This window comes from Choloepus didactylus, chromosome 3, assembly GCF_015220235.1.
Source record: "Choloepus didactylus isolate mChoDid1 chromosome 3, mChoDid1.pri, whole genome shotgun sequence".
In the NCBI taxonomy this organism is placed as follows: Eukaryota; Metazoa; Chordata; class Mammalia; order Pilosa; family Megalonychidae; genus Choloepus; species Choloepus didactylus.
Genome location: NC_051309.1, coordinates 85046037 through 85069336, shown reverse-complemented (window position 1 = coordinate 85069336; position 23300 = coordinate 85046037). Strand labels below are relative to the sequence as shown.

The 23300-nt window shown below is 43.4% G+C and overlaps 1 protein-coding gene across 1 annotated transcript; it reads left to right on the top strand.

The window, feature by feature from the left end:
• The first annotated feature begins 655 nt into the window (after positions 1-655).
• On the top strand, positions 656-1867 carry LOC119530326 (actin-related protein 3B-like). The gene is made up of 2 exons (XM_037831446.1): positions 656-965; positions 1428-1867. The coding sequence occupies exons 1-2, from the start codon at positions 656-658 to the stop codon at positions 1865-1867; spliced, it is 750 nt and encodes a 249-aa protein (XP_037687374.1).
• The last annotated feature ends 21433 nt before the right edge of the window (positions 1868-23300 follow it).

Genomic DNA, 23300 nt, shown 5'->3' with positions numbered 1-23300 from the left:
ATGAAACAGCCCTCCAATGCAGATGGAAGAAGATGCCATCTAGGACTTTACGGCTAGAGAGAGGTCGGTGCCTGGCTTCAAAGCTTCAAATGACAGGCTGGTTCTCTTGCTGGAGGCTAATGCAGCTGGTCTAAGTTGAAGCCAGCATCATTTACCATTCCAAAAATCCTAATGTCCTTAAGAATTATGCTAACTCTACCTGTGCCCTATAAATGGAATGACAAAAGCCCGGATGACAGTACCTCTGAATATGGAAGCTCGCTATTAAGAACTACTGCTCAGGAATAACGCTGAAGGGCCTGGGCTTGGCCGGGGTGCCAGCACCGGTGGCCATCTTGGCTTTTCCGGAAAAGGCCGCATGAGGGGTAGAAGTTGTAGGGTGGGGGCAGTAGTGAGGGGCAGGGAAAAGAAAGGGGGAGGAGGCCGCTGCGGATCGGGGTCGACTGCCTGCCTGGGTTGCGGAAGTGGCAGCCGCTGACCGAGCCTGCCGCCTTCTCACTACTGCTTCGACTTCCCGATTCCGACACCCCCACGCCCGATGGAGAGGGCGTCCCAGTTGTGCATGGTTAGGTAGCCCCCCTCTCCCGCCGCCAATCCCCGGCCCTAACCAGCACGGAGCAGACGGCGGCAGTGGCAGCAGCAGGCGAGGAGGAAGATGGGGGAGGGGCTGCCGGTGTGTGTGGTGAACTATGGCACCAGATACACAAAACTAGGTTATGCTGGAAATACAGAACCACAGTTTATCATCCCTTCCTGTATTGCTATTAAGGAGTCAGCAAAAGTGGGTGATCAAGCTCAGAGGAGAGTGATGAAAGGTGTTGATGACCTAGACATCTTTGGTGATGAAGCAATAGAAAAGCCTACATATGCAACAAAGTGGCCAATCTGCCATGGAATAGTTGAAGATTGGGACTTGATGGAAAGATTTATGGAGCAAGTGATCTTTAAATACTTAAGGGCAGCACATGAAGGCCATTATTTTCTTTTGACTGAACCTCCACAGAGAATATACTGCTGAAATAATGTTTGAGCCCTTCAATGTTCCAGGCTTCTTTGTAGACAAGTAGGAGAATGGACATTGACTGGTACGGTAATAGACAGTGGAGATGGTGTCACTCATGTCATTCGTGTGGCTGAAGGGTATGCGATTGGCAGCTGTATTAAGCACATTCCAATCTCAGGATGAGATGTAACATATTTTATTCAGCAACTGCTGAGAGACGGAGAAGTAGGAATCCCCCCAGAGCAATCCTTGGAAACAGCTAAGGCAGTAAAGGAGCGTTATAGTTATGTCTGACCAGATTTAGTGAAAGAATTTAACAAGTATGACACAGATGGGTCAAAGTGGATTAAGTAGTATACTGGAATCAATACTGTCTCAAAGAAAGAATTTTCCATTGATGTTGGTTATGAGAGATTCTTAGGACCTGAAATCTTTTTTCACCCAGAGTTTGCTAATCCAGACTTCACACAACCTATCTCAGAAGTAGTAGATGAAGTAATTCAGAATTGTCCTATTGATGTCAGGCATCCTCTCTACAAGAACATTGTCCTCTCTGGAGGTTCAACCATGTTCAGGAACTTTGGACGTCACTTGCAAAGAGATTTGAAAAGGACCATAGATGACAGGCTGAAATTAAGTGAGGAATTGAGTGGCAGTAGATTGAAGCCAAAGCCTATTGATGTTCAAGTGATTACATACCACATGCAACAATATGCAGTCTGGTTTGGGGGGTTGATGTTGGTCTCCACACCTGAGTTCTACCAAATGTGCCACACCAAAAAGAAGTATGAAGAAATTGGACCTAGCATTTGTCATCACAATGATAGGCGTGTCATAAAATTGACTTCTAGTTATCGGGGCTAGTACAGTGGGGAAGAGATCTTTCTGATTACCTATTTTGTCTGGATGACTGGCTTTGAAGTTTAAAGCCTGACTTGACAATAATAAGACCAAACATAATTATACAGGAATATTTTAATAAGTGGATCAACATGCAAATGTCGAGGAAAGCTAAAATGAATAAGTGTTTTTCTTTAGACTGAATATTTGAATCTTATGTGTAACAAAAAGAAGTGGGTTTTAGTTCTTTCTGTGCCCTGATGTTTTGTTTGTTACTGAATTATCCAAGATTTGATGGGATTTATTGGTATGTAGATACCTCTATAATGCTTGAATTGTGCACATCTAAGTTTGTAGTGCAAGAACTTCTTTATATTTTACACTTTTTAGACTTTGAGGAAAAAGTCAAAGACAAACTGTAGTATTTGAGGAAAAAAGGTGACCAAGTAACAAGATAAATTCTAAAAGTAGCCTCATGCGACTTGACATACACACTCATGGGTTTCCAGTTATTAGGAATTGCTTCCATCCCTTCCACCCTCTCAATGGTTTTCTTTGCAAATGCTTTCGGAACTAAGAAGCTAGTATTTTGGATTAACTGATGCCTGCTAGTACTTTCTGATTACTTGCATTCTGTTTCTTGCTTTAATAGAAAAGAAAAGACAAGACTGTTGGACCAGTTAAAAAAAAAAAGAAAAAGGAAAAGAATAATGCTGTAATGTTGCACGTGGGGCAAGATGGCAGAGCAAGGAGGTATGGAATTTAGTTAATCACCTAGAGCAACTAGTAAATAGCCAGAAACAATTAGTGAATAGTCTGGAACAAACAGTTTGGGGGACATCCGTGAATGGACACACATCATACAGGAGACTGGAATGAGTGGAATGGCTGAGATCACAGCAGAGAACAGTAAGTAAATTTCCCCATTCTGAGGAGGTGACTCTGCTCCCCCACTGTCATGGCAGTCTGAACTGGAACACTTGCCTATGGGAAAAAGAAGCAGTCTACTAGAAGAAAGGAAAGGTAGACCAACCAAGCTTCAATTGCAATTTTAATCAACAAATATGGACTACTGAATACAAGCTAGGAGCACAGATAAATCCAGAGCAATAGGAAAGGGAACCTGGGGGCCTATCCTGGCAGAGTGGAGGCAGGGCTGATGAAAAAATAGATAAATAAAAACAAAGGCTTTTAGAGTCAGCTAAGCTCAGAATACTGGAAAAAGGGCTGTGTCCCAAAAAAAGTGGCACATGTTACCTGGTACCAACTCCGGCTGTGATTGGTGAAACTGGGTGGGGCTGGAGACTGGATCTGAAAAGGGAATTTCTTTCAATTTTCTTTTTTTGTCTCTCTCTCATTGTAAGTAGCTTATTATTGAAAGTTTCAGGCACTTTCAATTGTCAGTGCTGAACCAGGCAAGGGTGGAGTTAAGAGAGTCAGAGGGACAAAGGAAAAAGTCAAATGAAGGCAATAATTCCCTAATGGGTTTATTTCCCATAAGAAAAGGGGTGATGTGGCCCAGCTCAAGTGGCTGTCCTCCCTCAGAGAACAGAATTCAGATACCAGGGCATGGAGAAAAAAAGAAACAACTTAAGCTTGGCTTCTGACACCCTCAGACCTGGCGGGGACAGGGTCTGCTGAGATTTAAAAGCAATATACCTGTTTATGCTGGTAGGGAGATTCATGCTGACAAGTTCCACCTGCTGGGCAGGATAGGAAAAGCATAGAGGCCTCATAGGAAAGTCTGACAATTTGCTGAGTTTCAACCTCAGGGAAACCTGATAATGAATACAGTCTCTTCCTGAGACCTGGGCCCATTGGTCTGGGAAAATCTGATTAGGGTAATCAAGGAAACTAAATGCCTAGACAACAAAAATTATGAGTCATACTAGAATGGTAGACATTATGTTGAATGAAATTAGCCAGAAACAAAAGGACAGATAATGTATGAACTCACTGATATGAAAAAAACATTGATGAGCAAATTTTTAGAGTTAAAGTTGAGAACACTGGTTATCAGGAGATAGAAAGAGGTTAAAGATCGGGCATCTAATGCTTAAGGAGTACAGAATGTTCAACAGGATTGATTATATAGATCCAAAAATGGATAGCATAACACTGTGTGATGGTAGCACAATATTGTAAGTATTCTGAACAAAGATGAGTGTGAGTATGGTTGAAAGAGGAATAACATGCATGACACCAGAAGGAAACACAGAAGAGAGAGACTGGGATTATATAACTTAGTGAAAACAAGCATGGTCAATGATGGTGACAAAATGTATAAATGTAAGAATATTTTTAAGTTAGGGAGAAGAAATGAATGTCGACATTGCAAGGTATGAAAATTGAATGGTATAGGTGGAAAATACAATCAATGCAAAATAGAGGCCATTGCCAATATAGTCAATATTCACTTTGTAAGATGCTTCCATTAATTGTCACAAAGGCAATCTACCAAAACTAAATGTCTATAAGTGGGGGATATAAGGAAGTCGTATGGGATTCTTGTTGTTGTTGTCTGACCTTTTCATTGTATTTTTTTTAGTTTTTATCTATTTTTCATGTTTTTCTTCATTTTTTTCTCCTCTTCCTCTTACTTTGCAGAAGCAATGGACCTATCATCATACACATCATGGTGGTGAATGCATATTTATGTGATTATACTGGGAATCATTGTTTACTTAGGATGGATTGTATGGTGTGTGAATAAAACTGTTTAAAAATAAACAGAGGGATACAAGTGCTGGAGAAAACATAAAGAGAGGGATGTACCTATTCACTGTTAGTAGGGAAGTTGAATGGTGCAGCCCATCTGGAGGGTCGTGTGGTGGTTCCACACAAAGCTAAGTATGGGGTTGCCATATGGTCCTGCAATCCTGTTACTGAGTATATCCTTGGAAGAAATGAGAGCAGGGACACAAATAGACAAAGCACACTGGTGTTTATGGTGGAACTATTCATGATTCACAATGGATGGAGGTGACCTAAGGGTTTATCAACTGATTAATGGAATGGCGAACTGTGGTGTATACATACAATGGAATACTAAGAGGCAGCAAGAAGGAATGAAGTTGTGAGGTATGCAACTAGATGAATTGACCTTGAAGCAGTATGTTGTGTGATATAAGCCATAATCAAAAAGACAAACTTTATGTCTCTCTAATATGGATTAACTATAACGTTCACTCTGAGAATTGAATGTGAGAGCATAGCTTATGAGAGGAAGGCTTATGGTAAATGTTCCTACATTGTAAGCTCTTAGAGCAGTCATATTCTTTCATCAGTTGTAATGGTTGTTTGTAAATTCTGATGTGCTGGGCTTCTTCTGTATAACCTGTTTGGTCCCTGGAACTTCAGGTATCTGTGTGACATCTGAGACTCAGAGCCAGAGTTTGGCAGCTATGAATGTCAGCATTACCCCATACAGCAATTGTTAAAGAAGTGGAAAAAGTGGTCAGAATTTCAGTTAGAGATATGAACAGAATTGACTTGATTAGGACTAAGGTAAATCAGACTAGAGGGTAAAGGATGATATTGACTATGTTTTGACTGTGTTTGAAAGCTTCAACTTCTATGTGAGACCAAAGGAAGAGATGTTTATTTGGTGTAAAATTTAAAGTTTTTATAATAACACACTATCTAATTAAATTTGTATGGTCAGTTTATTGAAACACCATAACTACATGGAACCTTGAACAGGGAGTGTGATCTGGTTGGTTTGTAAGGTTAGAATGAAACCTGATACATCCCAGAGTAATTAATGCAGAAAATAAAATGTATTTGCAAAGCCCTCTTGAGGGACTGGGGAATAATGTGGAAATATTACACTTCCCAAGCTGGGGAATTACTAATGTTCTCTCAAGCATTGGGGACTGCCAGTTTAGCAGGTGGAGCCCTCAATCTTTGGTCTTGCCTTTATGAAGTTTATTACTTCAAAGGAGAGGCTAAGTCTATTTATAATTGTGCCTAAGAGTCACCACCAGAGAACCACTTTTGTTGCTCAGATATTGCCTCTTTCTCTAAGCCAACTCTGCAGGTGGACACACTGCCTTCCCCCCATACACTGGACATGACTCCCAGGGATGTGAGTCTCCCTGGCAACATGCGACATGACTCTGGGGATGAGCCTGAACAAGTCATTTTGGGATTCAGAAAGCCTTTTTGGACCAAAAGGGGGAAGAGAAATAAAGTTTCAGTGGCTGAGAGATCTCAAATGGAGTCGAGAGGTCATTCTGGAGGTTATTCTTATGCATTATATAGATATCCCTTTTTTGTTTGTAGTATATTAGAATAGCTAGAAGGAAACACCTGAAACTGTTGAACTGCAGTCCAGTATCCTTGATTCTTGATGATGATTGTATAACTATATAGCTTATACAGTGTGGCCGTGTGATTGTGAAAACTTTGTGGCTCACATTCCCTTTATCCAGTGTATGGACAGATGAGTAGAAAAATGGGGACAAAAGGTAAATTAATAATAGGGTGAGGAGGACTATGAGATGTTTTGAGTGTTCTTTTTTACTCTTATTTTTATTTTTATTCTTATTTTTATTTTTTGAAGTAATGAAAATGTTCAAAAAATTGATTATGGTGATGAATGCACAACTATGTGATGATACTGTGAACAACTGATTGTACACTTTGGATGCTTGTATGGTTGTGGAGAGCCGTCTCCCGGGACGGGCATAGCGCATGCGCTGTAAACCTGCTCCAAAGTCCCCCCCGCCCATCGAATGAGCCAAGATGGCGCCCATATCCTGCTTCCGCTTATGACGTGCACACTCACTATTCCTATCTGCCAATTGAGTGCATATGCGCGGCGCTAGATCATTGGTTATGAGTAGAGTACTTAAGAGTTTGCCCAAGCGAACCTCGGGGAGACAGCCCACTAGGAGCCATACCTGACGGCCACATCGAGGCTGCTCTCCCGCGAGGCACTCTGCCCCGCGTGGAAACCTGTAACAGAGAATGCTTATCTAGCTTCAGTAAAAGACTTGCTCTCGCAACCGCCGTGTGGCTCGAGTCGTGACTTCCAGCCAGGTCAGTTTGCGTGGTCTGCATCTCTCTCTCTCTCATCCCTTGTTTCTCCCCTCGCCGGCCGGGGAACAGGGGTCGAGCGGGGCGGCGCCGGACAAGTGGTGGCCCGTAAGGGGAACGCTCCTCCTCCTGCCTCGCTCTCGACGGTCCCTCTGTGAGGAGAGCAGCGCTGCGCATCGAGCTTACGGCGGACTTCCCGCGCCTGATCAACGCGAGAAGGTGAGTGCGTCTTATTACATGATAGTTAGGGCCCGTGGGTTTTCAGGTGACCCCGGGGGACTCGGAAGAGCTCTCCGAGTGACTGAAGTATAGTGCCGACTGCAATCATGGGGCAGTCCGGAAGTTCACCTCTCTTAGCTCCCTTAAAGAACCTTTTGAAACAACGGGGTATCTCGGTCAGGAAAAGCTCCCTTCAGCGTTTTCTTGATGATGTTGATACTTTTGCCCCTTGGTTTGCCTGCACCGGCAGCCTTAGCCTACCCTCTTGGATGAAGCTCGGTCGCGACATAGACCGAGCGCGCCAGACGGGCGTGTGTATGGACCCGATTCTAGTACCCATATGGGAGACCGTCCGTGCGGTCCTTGAACTAGAATCGGCTGCCGGCCTAAGCCCGTCCTCTGCCTTGCAAGAAGCACGGTGCGCGCTCCAAGAAACCCAGTCAGTTTCGTCAGCGGACGGCTCCTATAAGGGCAAACCGCCGGAGTCCAGTGACTCTGACTCAGAGTCAGATAGCGATACTGACGAGGAGGCGGAAGCATCCCCGCTAATTGAGTGGGAGGAGCCTCCCGCCACACCCGTGCGGCCTTCCGCCCCGCCAATGTCTACCGCTGCACCCCCAGGGACACCCCAGCTCCCAACTGACGCCTTGGGCGGTCCCACCAAAGGACCTCGCCGAGAGCTCCCTCTAGTGGCCATGCCCAGTAAATGTAATTATCCTTTGCTGCCAGACCCGGAAACCCCGATGGGCCGGTCAGGGGAGGGGCAACCTTTGCCGTACCCCCCGCCCGAGTACACAGGCCCTCAGGACCCTTTGCCATTAGGTAGTGGTGGGAGACATTTCTGGAGATGGAACCCTTTCACAACATTTAGACCTTTTGGCATGCTGGGTGGCTACCAGCCACTTGAGCCGCAGCCAGTCTCAGAAATGTACCCGGTTATTATCAATCCCCAAGGTGGCAATCAGCACGAATCATATGATTACAAACTATTGAGGGAATTGAGGCAGGCCGTCCATCAGTATGGCCCCAATGCCCCTTATACCTTGAACATGATCGAGAACCTCTCTGCTCTAAATCATACACCCGCAGATATTTTTCAGCTAGCCCGTGCTTGCTTGCCGTCAGGCCGATTCATAGATTGGAAAGCATGGTTTGAGGAGTTAGCTGAAGAGCAGGCCGCAAGGAATGCGGCGGGGAGACGTGGCGGGTGGAATGCTGACATGCTGTTGGGGAGAGGCGCCCATGCCCAGAACCAAACGGGTTTCCCACAAGAGGTCTACGCCCAGATCTTCCGCTGTTTTGTGGGTGCCTGGAAAAAGCTAACAGGTAAGGGAGAGGCTCAGGCCTCACTCAGCAATATACACCAAGGCCCCACAGAACCATTTGCGGATTTTGTAGCCAGGATGCAAACCGCAGCTGAGAGAATCTTCTCAGATCCAGGAGTAGCAGAGACTGTGGTTAAGCAAATGATTTTTGAGCAGTGCAACAAGGAGTGCAAAGTTATCCTGGCACAAAACAGAGCAAAAAATTTGACAGAGTGGGTCAGGCTCTGTAGAGATACTGGCAGCCCTTTAACTAATGCAGGTCTAGCTGCCATGCTAGCTAGCTCCCTACAGGTGGCTACAAAAGGCCCGAGAACCTTAGGGGCAAAGTCTAACGGGTGCTATGGCTGTGGCCAATCAGGGCACTTTAAGAGAGATTGTCCCAATAGACGTCAGCCCCCTGCCACTCAACGGTTTGGCGAACCAGGTGCAGTAACCAGGCCGTGTGGCCGTTGCCACAAAGGCCCCCACCGCGCAGAAGATTGTAAATCGGTTTTCGATGCGCAGGGTAGACGCCTCTCTGGCCGCCCCGAGCAGATTCCAAAAAACGGGAAGAGGGGGTCCGCCCTTTCGACGGACCCCCTTGCATGCCATTCGACAACACAGGATCCGATCAAATTCGTGCGTCCCCCGGCTCAGCAGGACTGGACCTCTGTGCCACCTCCAGACTCGTACTAACCCCCTCCATGGGTGTCCAGTTAGTAGGGACCTCCTTCAAGGGGCCCTTACCGGCTGGTACTGTAGGGCTCATATTGGGGAGAGCATCCACGGCCCTGAGAGGATTAACAGTTATACCAGGACTTGTAGATTCAGATTTCACAGGCCGTGCCCAAGTTATGGTTCAATCTCAGCGGGGCACCTTAGTCATTGCAGAAGGTGATAAGCTGGCGCAGCTCCTGCTCTTACCCAGCTTACATGCAGTCTTTCCAAGCAGAATCAGACAGAGAGGGGAAAAAGGGTTCGGATCCAGTGGAGCGATTTTTGAGGGACTCCATATGTCCCTGGAGTCTCGACCTATGCTAACCATTAAGGTGCAAGGCAGATCTTTCTTGGGCCTGCTCGATACAGGGGCCGATCGGTCTATCATAAGACAACAAGAATGGCCCCCCACCTGGCCAACGAGCAGGGCGGAAGAGCCCATTAGAGGAATAGGCCAAATTTCAGCGCCCATGCTCAGTGCAGCTGCCCTTCATTGGGCCGATGAAGAAGGACACCAAGGCAGTTTCCAGCCTTATGTATTAGCCCTGCCTGTGTCTTTGTGGGGAAGAGACATTCTGACCCAAATGGACGTTACTTTAATTAGCGGCTACTCCCCAACCTCTAAGCGACTGCTAAAAGAAATGGGGTATACCCCCGGCAAGGGTTTAGGAGCTTCACTGCACGGACGTGCGGAGCCTATACAAGCTGCCCCCAAGTCTGACAGACGAGGCTTGGGTTTTTCATAGGGGCCACTGAGGAGAGATTCCCACCCACACCTATAAAACTAAAATGGAAAACTGAGGCTCCGGTGTGGGTGCCTCAGTGGCCCTTGCCACAGGAAAAACTTGCAGCGTTGCACGCCCTAGTATCAGAACAACTAGAAAAGGGCCATATCGCTCCCTCCACGTCACAGTGGAACACCCCCATATTCGTAATAAAAAAGAAATCTGGAAAATGGAGACTGCTGCATGATTTAAGGGCTATCAATGATTGCCTGGAGCCTTTGGGACCCGTTCAGATGGGACTGCCCCTCCTCTCGGCGTTGCCAGGGCACTGGTCGGTTGTCATCTTAGATCTTAGGGATTGCTTCTTTTCTATTCCACTCCACCCCGAAGACACCCCTAAGTTTGCCTTCACTGTGCCCTCTCGTAACCAAGAGGAGCCCTGTCAATGCTTTGAATGGACGGTCCTGCCCCAGGGTATGGCTAATAGTCCTACCATGTGTCAGCTGTATGTTGCTACAAAGCTAGTTGGCGCCCGGCAACAATTCCCTCACGTAAAAATCATTCACTATATGGATGACATTCTGTTAGCCCATAAGGATGCTGTAATCCTTGAAACTGTGTTGTCACACTTGGTCTGTGACCTTAGAAAAGCTAACCTGGAAGTAGCCCCTGAGAAAATCCAAATGACTGACATTACCACTTTCCTGGGAGCGAAACTCACGCCTACTCATGTCTCCCCCCAGAAGGTATCTCTCAGATTAGACAATATACGTACTCTGAATGATCTGCAAAGGCTCTTGGGAGATATCAATTGGATCCGCCCGTATTTGAAATTACCCAACGCTGAGTTGGTGCCCCTATTTGACTTGTTGAGAGGAGATTCAAACATAACTTCGCCCCGGCACCTTACTCCTGAGGCGAGGCAAGCACTGTACCGGGTAGAGCAAGCGCTCAGTTGCGCCACTCTGAAAAGAATAAACCCCAATGAGCCTTTTGAGGCCTGCGTGCTGCCAACAGAATTACAGCCCACTGCAGTGCTGTGGCAGCAAGGACCGCTGCTCTGGATCCACCCTGGGGTTTCCCCCCGGAAGGTTCTAGAGCATTATCCTACAGCGGTTGCAGAGTTAGCCCTGGAGTGTATTAAAAGAGCGGTACAGCATTTCGGCCAGCAACCCAGAAATCTCCGAGTGCCTTATTCTTCCCAACAGCTTGAGATACTCACTGGATGTATCGATCAATGGGCCGTCCTCCGGTGTACATTTCTCGGAAGCATTAACAATCAATTCCCTAAAGCTCCCCTCTTGCAGTTTGTCGCTCGGCACCCAGTGATTTTTCCTAAGGTGACCTCGCCTAAGCCGCTAGCGGATGCCCCCACTGTGTACACAGACGGCTCCAGCTCCGGCACAGGGGCGTATTGTGTCGAGGGGGACACTCCCAAAACAGTACTCTTCCATCCACAAAGGCCTCAATGGGTAGAGCTACAGGTTATCATCACTGTTCTGAAAAGCCTCTCTGAACCCTTGAATGTTGTCTCGGACTCTGCTTATGTTGTAAACTCTGTACAGATACTAGAGACAGTGGGCACTATTAGGTATTCATCTACAGTAAGAACATTCTTTATCAAATTACAGGAAGTTATATGGGCCAGGCGACACCCTTTCTACATAACTCATATCAGAGCCCACACGGGCTTGCCTGGCCCCATGGCCCAGGGAAACCACATCGTAGATGTGGCCACTCGACAGCTACACATCTTTCCCACACTGGTGCCATATCAACAGGCCCGAGAGTTCCACGCCAAGTTTCACATCAATGCAGGCACCCTAGCTAAGCGGTTCAGCATACCACGTGCAGCTGCTCGAGATATTGTCCGAGCCTGCAGCAATTGTGCGGAGCAGAGAGCAGTCTCCTCGGTTGGGGTCAACCCTAGGGGTCTCACCCCAGGGGATACTTGGCAGATGGATGTCACTCATCATTCAGAGTATGGTAAGGTCAAGTACTTACACGTGTCGATAGACACATATTCCCAAGTTTTGTTTGCCTCTGCTGAACCAGGAGAAAGAGTCTCCCACGTCGTTGCACACTGCTTGGCTGCATGGGCGGCTTGGGGTAAGCCAAAAACGTTAAAGACAGACAACGGACCAGCCTACACTAGTAAATCCTTCCAAAAATTTTGTGACAACATGGGTGTCCAATTGAAACATGGCATCCCCTATAACCCTCAAGGGCAAGGAATCATCGAGAGAGCGCACAGGTCGCTCAAAGACCTGCTTAGGAAACAGAAAGGGGGGATAGGTCACGGCTTGTCCCCAAAGGCTCAATTGTCTATAGCCTTATTTACATACAATTTTTTAAATGAAAATTCACAGGGAGTGACACCTGCCCTGCAACACACCACCCCGAGTCCTCAGCATAGAGGTCTAGTCCGTTGGAAGGATGTCCTGTCGGGGCAGTGGAAAGGCCCTGACCCGGTGCTCAGCTGGGCCAGAGGCTCTGTTTGTGTTTTTCCCCAGGAACCAGGACGTCAACCAGTGTGGGTTCCGGAAAGACTGGTGAGAACCGTGACATCACCTGAAGAAGCCAAGGAACAGCTGTCAGAAACGCCAACGAATATACAACCTGAACCATTAGACCAAGCCTCCGACCCTGCTGATGATGGCGACGACCGACAAGACGATAATAGTAGGACTGACCACCCCGCGGTTGCCCAAAAAGAGGATCGGTAACTCTGTTCTTTGCTCTCCTATAGCAATCCTTCTAATCTGCCTTTTTCTTTTTTTAGTGGAACTGTGGTAGCGCAGGAGAGTGGTCTTTGGGGCCTGTGGCATCATCCCCCGACCCTGGCCCCATTCTCTGCTGGGTCTCCCGCCTCTCCTGTGTTTTTCACTCGTACCCTGTCTCTAGGTCTCCACCACCTGCCTTCTGACAGAAATATTTCCTCCACAAGCTTCAACGAGTCCTTCCCCCTCACCAATGACACACTGATCCTCTCTTTTGCTAACCTCTCTGTCAAGGTTGTCAACACCACAGTTGCGGCGAATGCTACTTGTGAAACTGGTAATGGCGAGTTAAGTAAGGGAGTCTTGCTTGAATTTCTTAACGTTACAGGGAAGAGCCGCCAGTCTTGTGAAGGGATCTTGAGTAAAAATGAGACTCAAAGGTGCCTTTTCCTTCCGGGGTTTGCTCCTACAGTCTGCAACCGTTCCAAAGACCCGGATGCCTCGCCGCCCCGCTATCCTAGTGTATCGCCCAAGTTATGTCTGGCTCCCCGTCAAGGCAACCGACTGGGTTGGCCCTGTTTCTCAAGTTGTTTCACTTAACAATATCCCCTTCTCTAAGTCTAGGCGTCCAAGAGGCATACCTTACCCGAGACGTGCTACGCCGCCACAATCAGATGCTGAACTTAAATTTCCAGGCCATTCAGAAACTCCTAGCGGAGATAGATGAGCTTGGACTAGAAATAGATGGACTCTGGAGAGTTCTCCAGCAGACGTGTGATACCCGATGGTTATTCGGGAGGCTTTGTGTCACCCCGGTTAGGGTGAACTTGACAGAGGAGCAGCAAGATGTCGCCGAGTGGCTCAAGGACACTTATCTCCCCAACTTCACCAATCTCTCCGACCAAGTGAAATCCGACCTTCAGGGACTTGAGAACATTAGGAAATTGAAGCCTGTTAGTTTCGACCTTTCCACACTGGGCGAGACTGTAAAAAATCTGTGGGACCAAGTCACCTCTTGGTTCTCTTGGCCCAATTTGACTAATTGGATTCTCTTGATGGTGGGACCATTGGTGGGATTAGTCATTGTTAAATCTTTGCTAGAACGCCTGTTTCAAGCGCGGCAGTACCGTGTTACCACTATGATGGCTATGTCCTCCACCTTTGATACCCCCAACAGCGACCATTCTGATGGCCATACCCCATCCTGGCCGCCTCGGGCGGGGCACTCGGGAGCGAGGTTTGTAGCTAAGCGCGCAGCTGTGTCCCGGGTATAACGGGCGACGCCAGCAGTCATAATTTTTGTCTCAGGTAGGTCCCTAAGGCAGAGTCATAGTTGTGGCCAGACTTGACTCTAGCCAATGCATAGGGACGCCTAGTGACGCCTCCGACTCTGGTTAATGCTATCCCTGCCCCCGCCTTTGTCCCCCAGTTGCAAGGCAAAGCACTGCAGGGAGAGTCATGTTGTTTCCAGCTCACGGACTCTCCTGTCTCCATATGAGGTGAGCATTCTGGTCGGTGCTAGAGGCTCCGCCGCTAAATGGCTGAGACCTAGTCCAGACTCCCCAAAGCACCGGAACAAATTGTGAGCCATCTGGGTTCACGGGAGCACACTCATCACTGGGGACACTGGGTCGATATAAATAATAAAGGGGGAGATGTGGAGAGCCGTCTCCCGGGACGGGCATAGCGCATGCGCTGTAAACCTGCTCCAAAGTCCCCCCGCCCATCGAATGAGCCAAGATGGCGCCCATATCCTGCTTCCGCTTATGACGTGCACACTCACTATTCCTATCTGCCAATTGAGTGCATATGCGCGGCGCTAGATCATTGGTTATGAGTAGAGTACTTAAGAGTTTGCCCAAGCGAACCTCGGGGAGACAGCCCACTAGGAGCCATACCTGACGGCCACATCGAGGCTGCTCTCCCGCGAGGCACTCTGCCCCGCGTGGAAACCTGTAACAGAGAATGCTTATCTAGCTTCAGTAAAAGACTTGCTCTCGCAACCGCCGTGTGGCTCGAGTCGTGACTTCCAGCCAGGTCAGTTTGCGTGGTCTGCATCTCTCTCTCTCTCATCCCTTGTTTCTCCCCTCGCCGGCCGGGGAACAGGGGTCGAGCGGGGCGGCGCCGGACATATGGTATGTGAATCAATATCAATAAAATTGCATTTAAAAAAAGAGCTACTGCTCAGAAAAAAATTATTTCTTTCAAAATATTACTGCACTTAGTCACTCAAGAGCTCTGCGGAGATGTACAGTAAGATTAATGGCTTTTTTCATGCCTGCTAACACACCATTCATTCTGCAGCTCATGGATCAAAGAGTACTTTTGATTTTAAATTCTTGTTATTTAAGAAATACTCTTTGTAAGGTAATAGCTGCCAGAGATAGTGATTCCTCTGATGGCTCTGGTAAAAGCAAATTGAAAACCTTCTGAAAAGGATTCACCATTCTAGTTGCCGTTAAGAACATCCATGATCCATGGGAAGGGTCAAAATATTAATATTAATTGGAGTTTGGAAGAAGTTGATCCCTAAATTTGTGAATGACTTTGAGGGGTTCAAGACTTCAGTGGAAGAAGTAACCCCAGATGTGGTGGAAATAACAAGAGAAATAGAAATAAAGTGAAGCCTGAAGATGTGACTTAATTGATGAAATATGATAAAAACTCAGTGGATGAGGAGTTTCTTCTTACAGATGAGCAAAGAAAGTGGTTTCTTGAGATGGAATTACTCCTGGTGAAGATGCTGTGAATATTGTTGAAATGACACCAAAGTATTCAGAATATGCCCCAACTTAGTTGATAAAGCAATTTTGTAAGAAGTTCTGCAATGGATAAAATGCTATCAAACAGCATTTCGGGCTACAGAGAAATCTTTCATGGATGGAAGAATCAATCAATGTGGCAAAATTCATGGTTTGTCTTATTTTATGAAATTGTCAGTCACGCCACCCTACAGCAACCACCACCCTGATCAGTTAGCAGAGTGACTGATCAACCTACAGGCAAGACATTCCTCCAGCAAAAAGATTATGACTCACTTATGGCTCATATGATGGTTTCATTTTTAGAAATAAAGTATTTTTAAATATGGCATGCACATTTTTTAGACATAATGCTACTGCACACTTAGACTACAATATAATGTAAACATAACTTTTATATGTACTAGGAAACCAAAAACTCCATGTGACTCACTTTATTGAGATATTTCCTTTTTTGTGGTGCTCTAGAACCAAACCTGCAAAATCTCCAAGGTATGCATTTATTCCCTTATGATCTTCCTTATTTTTGCAGGGTATGTAATGATATTCCTCCTTTTATTCCCCATATTGGTAATTTGTGTCAACTCTCTTTTCTTCTTTTGCCAATATTGCTTGAGTTCTTAAGCTTGATGATTTTCTATCTCATTGTCCTATTAATTGCTGAGAGAGAGGTGAATTCTCCAACCATAAATTTGGATTTCTCTATTCCTCCTTTTAGTTCTGTTTTTTGCTTCACACATTTGCAGCTTCATTGTTTGATGATACACATTTATGATTGCTAGACTTTTTTGGTGAATTGACCTTTTTATCATTATGAAGTGCTCCCTTATATCCTTCTAATTTTGTTTGGTCTGAAGTCTAATTTTCCTGTTTTTTTATTATATATATATTTTTATTATATATATTTTTTATTATACATATTTTATTATATATTTTTATATATAAAAATATATATCTTTATTATGTACATAATATATATATTTTATTACATATATATATTTTTATTGAGATTGTTCATATACCATACAACTATCCAAAGATCCAAAGTGTACAATCAATTGCCCATGATACCATCATACAGTTGTGCATCCATCACCACAATTAATTTTTTTCAATTTTTAGAAAATTTTCATTACTCCAGAAAAGAAATAAAGACAAAAAAAGACTCAAATCTTCCCATACCACTAACCACCCTCCCTCCCATTATTGATTCACAGTTTTGGTATAGTACATTTGTTACTGTTGATGAAAAAATGTTAAAATACTACTAACTGTTGTATATAGTTTGCAATAGGTATATATTTTTTCCTATATGCCTCTCTATTATTAATTTCTAGTTATAGTGTCATATATTTGTTCTAGTTCATGAAAGAGATTTCTAATATTTGTGCAGTTAGTCACAGACATTGTCCACCACAAGATTCACTGTTTTATACATTCCCATCTTTTAACCTCCAACTTTCCTTCTGGTGATATATGTGACTCTGAGCTTATCCTTTCTACCACCTTCACATGCCTGTCAACCTTATTATTCTCACAGCATGCTACCATCAACCCTATTTCCAAATATTTAGTTCACCCTAGTTGAACATTCTGCTCATAATAAGCAAAAACTCCCCCTTTTTTAGCCTCACTCTATATCCTTGTAACTCATATTTCATATCTATGAGTTTACATATTATAATTAGTTCATATCAGTGAGATCCTGCAATATTTGCCTTTATGTGTCTGTCTTATTTCAGTCAATGTAGTGCCCTCAAGGATTCTTCATCAACCCCTTTCTTTTAAGATGGTTTTGCTCATACACCATACATTCCATCCTAAGTAAACAATTGTTGGTTCCCTGTATAATCACGTATTTACGTATTCAGCACCATTGCCACTATCTATATAAGACCATCTCCATTTCATCCCCAAAGAGGAGGAGGAGTCAAAGAAGTCAGAGAGACAAAAGAAAAAGAAAAAAGAAAGAGAGAGAAATGAAACAACAACAAAACCATGACAGATAGAAAGCAATAAAAGAAAAGATAGCATTAACCTAAAGTAGAATAAAGAGTCAGACAACATCACCAATGCCAGGAGTCCCATATCCTTCCACTATCCACCCCCCCATATGCATTTAGGTTTGGTATACTGCCTTTGTTACATTAAAGGAAGCAAGCATAATACAATGTTTCCTTAAATTATAGTCTCTAGTTTGCATTGATCATATTTTCCCCCCAATCCCACCCTATTTTCAACACCTTGCAATGTTGACATTCATTTGTTCTACCTCATGTAAAAACATATTTGTATCTTTTATTACAATCATTGAGCACCCTAGGTTTCCCTGAGTTAAACAGTCCCAGTCTTTATCCTTCATCTTTTATTCTGGTGTCCCACATGGTCCCATCCTTCCTCTTTCAACCATACCCACAGTCACCTTTGTTCAGTGTACTTACATTGCTGTGTTACTCTCTCCCAAAACTGTGTTCCAAACCTCTCACTCCCGTCTTTCTTTCTGTCTGCAGTGCTTCCTTTGGTGTTTCCTGTAGAGCAGATATCTTGTTCACAAACTTTGTCATTGTCTGTTTGTCTGAGAATATTTTAAGCTCTCCCTCATATTTGAAGGACAGTTTTTCCAGATATAGGATTCTTGGTTAGTGGTTTTTCTCTTTCAGTATCTTAAATATATGACCCCACTTCCTTCTTGACTCCATGGTTTCTATTGAGAAATCTGCACATAGTCTTTTCAAGCTTCATTTTTATTTGATGGATCGCTTTTCTCTTGCTGCTTTCAGGATTCTCTCTTTACCTTTGACATTTGATAATTTGATTATTAATTGTCTTGGCATGGGCCTATTCAGATTTATTCTGTTTGGAGTACACTGCACTTCTTGGATCTGTAATTTTATGTCTTTCATAAGAGATGGGGAAATTTTCATTATTTCCTCTATTATTGCTTCTTCCCCTTTTCCCTTCTCTTCTCCTTCTGGGACACCAATGATATGTACATTCTTTTACTTTGTTTCATCCTTAAGTTCCCAGAGACTTTGCTCATATTTTTTCATTCATTTCTCCATCTGCTCCTTTGCGTGTAGGCTTTCAGGTGTTTTGTTCTCCAGTCCTTGAGTGTTTTCTTCTGCCTCTTGAGATCTGCTGTTGTATGTTTCCATTGTGTCTTTCATCTCTTGTGTTGTGCTTTTCATTTCCATAGATTCTGCCAGTTGGTTTCTCAAACTTTCTATTTCTGCCTTAGTACACCCAGTGTTTTCATTATACCATCCATCTCTTTTGTCATATCCTTTCTAAACTTTTTGAATTGACTTAGTATTAGTTGTTTAAGTTCCTGTTTCTCAGTTGAAGTGTAAGTTTGTTCCTTTGACTGGGCCATAACTTTGTTTCTCTAAGTGTAGTTTGTAGTTTTCTCTTGTCTAGGCATGGTCTCCCTAGTTACCCCAATCAGGTTTTCCCAGACCAAAATGGGCTCCAGTCCCAGAAGGAAGAATTATGCAGTATCTGGTTTCCCTAATGGTGTCTTAGAAAATTGGTACACCCGGTGAGGCCTCGGGTCACTGTGCTTTTCTGCCCAGCAGATGGCACCTGTCAGCCTGTAATTCCAGACTGTTATAAAGAGGTGTGGCCCATGGCTGCTTTCCCCCAGGCTCTGGGGTCTGGTTCTGAATGGAAGGCAGGTAGTAGGGCTGGGCCCTACTCCTTTCCTTGTAAGGAAGATAGACTTCCTAGGGAGAGGTCATTAGCATTTCAATGGTCTCTCTCTGCCTGTGCTGTCTTCACCCTTGTGTCTCCACACTGGGAACTGAAAACAGCTGAGGCTTTCTCCACTGAGCTGAAACAGGGACAGAAAGCCCCCTCTACCTCTCCAAGGTCATTCTTCAGCCAAAGCCTCTGTTTGCTTGTTGGGGATTCATATTGAGAAGTCCACCCTTGTTAATTAAAACCCTAGTTAGAGCTCAGCTGTGCTATATTTGCTTACTCAGAGAAACTGCTCTCTGTCTCCATGAGGCTTTGCAGCTCTGGCCATGGGGGAAGGGGGCTCCTGGCTTAGATCCACAGTTTTTACTTACAGATTTTATGTTGTAATATCAGGCATTACTCCCAATTCAGTTTGGCGTATGATGAGTGGATGGTCACATTTGTCCCCCCGAAGTTATTCCAGATTGTTTACTAGCTGTTCCTGGTTGCTTATTAGTTGTTCCAGGGGGACTAACTAGGTTCCACTCCTCTCTATGCCACCATCTTAGCTGTCTCGTACTCTGCTTTTATTGATTGATATTTACATGATATATCTTTTTCCATTCTTTTATGATCAACTTACCTATATTGCTGTATTTGAAACAAGTTTTCTGTACAGCGCGCATCGCTAGTTCGTAATTTTTAATCCACTCTGCCATTTCCCATTTTTAATTGTTATTTTTAGACCATTTATATTTTAAATTATGGATATGTTATGGCTTATATGTGCCATTAGGTTTTACTCTCTGTTTGTCTCTCTTTTATTTCTCTGTTTTCTTTTTGCTGCCTTCCTGTGGGTTAACTGGAATTTTTTTAGAATTCCATTTAGATTGATCTATAGACTTTTTGAAAGTATCTCTTTTCATTTTTTCTTTTTAGTGTTTGATCTAGGCATTACCTATAAATATAATATACTAACATTATTTTACAAGCATCAGTGATCAATGGAAGCCTTAATTCTTCCATCCTAATAACCTCCCCTATTTATAATATAATTATCTTAAATATTTCTTCTATAAGCATTTTGTACCACATCAGAGAGTATAATAATTTGCATTTTAATCAATGAACAGAATTTAGAAAACTCAGGAGGAAAAAGAAGATATTTTGTATTAACTCATATTTTTACTCTTCCCATGGTTCTGTCTTCCCTCTAATTTTCCAAAATTACTTGTTTCATCATTTCCTTTCTGTTTAGAGAAATTCCTTTAGTCATTCTTTTAGGATAGGTCTGCTGGAAACAAATTTTCTTATTTTTCCTACATCGGAGCATATCTTTATTTTCCCCTTGTAAAAATTATTTTTTCAATCTATTTTCTATATGTTATTCATATCAGGTGATTCCTATTGTTCTATCTTCAAGTATCTTCAAGTTCATTGATTCTTCCTTTTGTCTGCTCCATTCTCCTATTTCTTCTATCACTGAGATTTTTATTTCAGTTATTGTATTTTTCAACCCTAAAATTTCCATGTGGTCCTTCTTTATAGTTTCTATTTCTTTGATGTAACTTTTTATTTCTTTTCTGATGCTTTCTATTTTTTTCTGTTTGCTTCAAGTGCATTTGTAATTGCTTATTAAAGCCATTTTATGATGGCTGATTTAAGATATTAATCAGATAATTCTAAGATCTTTGTCAGCTTAGTGCTGGAAACTATTGATTTTCTTTGTACATTCAAGCTGAGATTTTCCTGCTTCTTAGTATGAGAGATTTTCTATTGAAACCTGGACATTTTACATATCATGTTGTGAGACTCTAGACCTTATTTAGGTTTTCTATTTTAGCTGACTTATTTTGATACTACTTCAGCAGAAGGGAAGCACTGCCTCATTACAGCCAGATGGGAATAGAAGTTCAGGTTCCCACTCAACCTGACACTGAATGAGTAGATGGGCTTCTCATTACGGCTGCTATTAAGAAGATCCAACTCCATAATAGACCTTTGCTGATACCACACTGGCCGGGAGAGGTAGGAGTCTCATTATTGCTTCCCATGTGGGCTCCACTGATAAAATGGGTTGGGGGTAAGGTTGCCTCATTACGAATGGGCAGTGGTGAAAGTTCTTACTCTCAACTAGACCTCTCTGACACCATCTCATTGGGTAATGGTATGGGTGTCTCATTGCATTCAAGTGAGGTGAAATTCTAGGCTCCATTTTCAGCCTTCTCCAACACTTCCCAGCAGGGTAGATGGGGCAACTTACTACATCTGGGTGAAGGTGAAAGTCTGGTTTCTTCACATGACTTTTCAGGGTGTGAGTGTGGCTGGGCCATGGTTTTATCTGTGATATTTTTTCTGTATAGAAGGTCATTATTAAAAGATTTCTGTTTTCCTAGTCTGAGCCTTTTCTGGTCCTTTGACTAGACAGGGAAGGCTTTTGGGGGGATATATTTCACTTGCTTTCATTTGTGTTTCTGTGTTGCTGGCTACTTCAATTACAAATATGGGATATATGAGGCAAAACAAAACAAAACAAAAACCTACAGAACTCACCATCATCTTTCCTTAGGACCAAAGACCCCTAGCTGATCTGCCTTCTTCTCTCCACCTTTCAGAGTCTTCTTATGTTTGCTTTAAATATAATGTCCAGGGCCTTTAGTTGTATTTAGTAGGAGAAGTACAGAAAAATACATCTACTCTGTCTCACTAGTCATAAGGTCAATGACTTGTTTGTTCCTCAGTATGGTGCTTCCCCCTACCTCATTGTAAACAAACAGTTCCAGGAAGATAATAGCCACTGAAGAATTATTTCATAAATTGAACTAAGTTGTGATCCAAGTAGTTATAAGAGGGTGTCATGAGTATATCAAAGTGACTAAGTTAAATTCAAAATAAAATAAAAATAAGTATTCCCTCATGCCTAAATCTATTTCTTCTTTACATTCTCCCTCCTCCATACAAATATCTAGAGAATGAAACAATTCAGTTACTTGTAAACAAGTAAAATAACTGTCAAATTTTAAATTTCTGATCAGTACAGAGAAATTAAGCTAAATGAAAAAATGGGCACCATTTTTTAACAGGCTACTTTCTAAGTCCTTTGCTGTTGTCTATATTTCTACATGTAATAATTTATTAAATTCCAGTACTTTAAGGGAAAAGAAGATATATAATGTGTTCTGGTTTGCTAATGCTGTCATTTTGCGAAACACCAGAAATCAATTGGCTTTTATAAAGGGGGTTTATTTGATTACAAAGTGTACAGTCTGAAGGACTTGAAAATATCCAAAGGCATCAATGGTATACCTTCACCAAATGAAAGCCAATGGCATCCAGAAAACCTCTGTTAGCTGGGAGGACATATGGTTGGCATCTTCTTCCTTTACTACCAGGTTGTGTTTCAAAATGGCTTTCTCCCAGGACATTTTTCTCTAGGCATCTGGGGTATTCTCTTATTTTGTCCCAGGCAAACTCTGGAATAGTAAAAGTCTACTTTCAATAGCTGTCTTCAAAATATCTATCTTAGCTGCAGATCTAAAATGTCACTTTTAGATGCTCTGAGGTCCTTCTGTTTCTGAGCACTTTTTACAGGACTCCAGTGAATTAATCAAGACCCACACTAAATGGGCAGGGTCACATTTCCATGGAAACATTCAATCAGAGGTCACTCCCTAACCAAGTGTCACTCACAGTTGGGTGGGTCATATCTCCATGGAAACACTCAATCAACAGTTTCCAACCTAATCAACACTAATATGTTTTTTGCCCATACAAGATTGCATTAAAGATATGGCATTTCGGGGGACATAATACATCCAAACAAGCACATGATGATTCAACCTAGCACCGTTGTAGAGAACAAGATGCCCCTGATCTTAGTATTATTCTAGGCATATGGGAAACTGTGTCTTTATGTAGTTGTGACCTCATGAGCTTTGGATACAGTTCAGTTAAGGTTTTGATTTTTTAGTCTACATTTTCTTATTCCTGTCATCTGATGAAATAAGTGAGAAGAAATACCCTTATCTTTGCTGAGTGGTTTTCTTTCCTTTCTTTCTTTGACATTTTGCTAGAAAAAAGAGATTCTAACTCAACAGTGGAGTATGCCTACTACTCTACTGACATTGTATTGAGTTAATTTCTTCTCTAGAACAAAATGAATTGGATATCCTATTCTCTTCAAATTTCCATGCCTATCTCAGCATGTGTGTGTGTGTGTGTGTGTGTGTGTGTGTGTGTGTGTGTGTCACTTTAAGATGAGTGAGCCTGTCGGCATCTTCTTAAATAGGAGCACT

Bases quoted from the DNA above. Each gene is read 5' to 3' on its own strand.
- LOC119530326 (XM_037831446.1), top strand. From the start codon at position 656: ATGGGGGAGGGGCTGCCGGTGTGTGTGGTGAACTATGGCACCAGATAC. The intron at 966-1,427 runs ATGAAGGCCATT...GATTCTTAGGAC, and splicing joins TAAATACTTAAGGGCAGCAC to CTGAAATCTTTTTTCACCCA.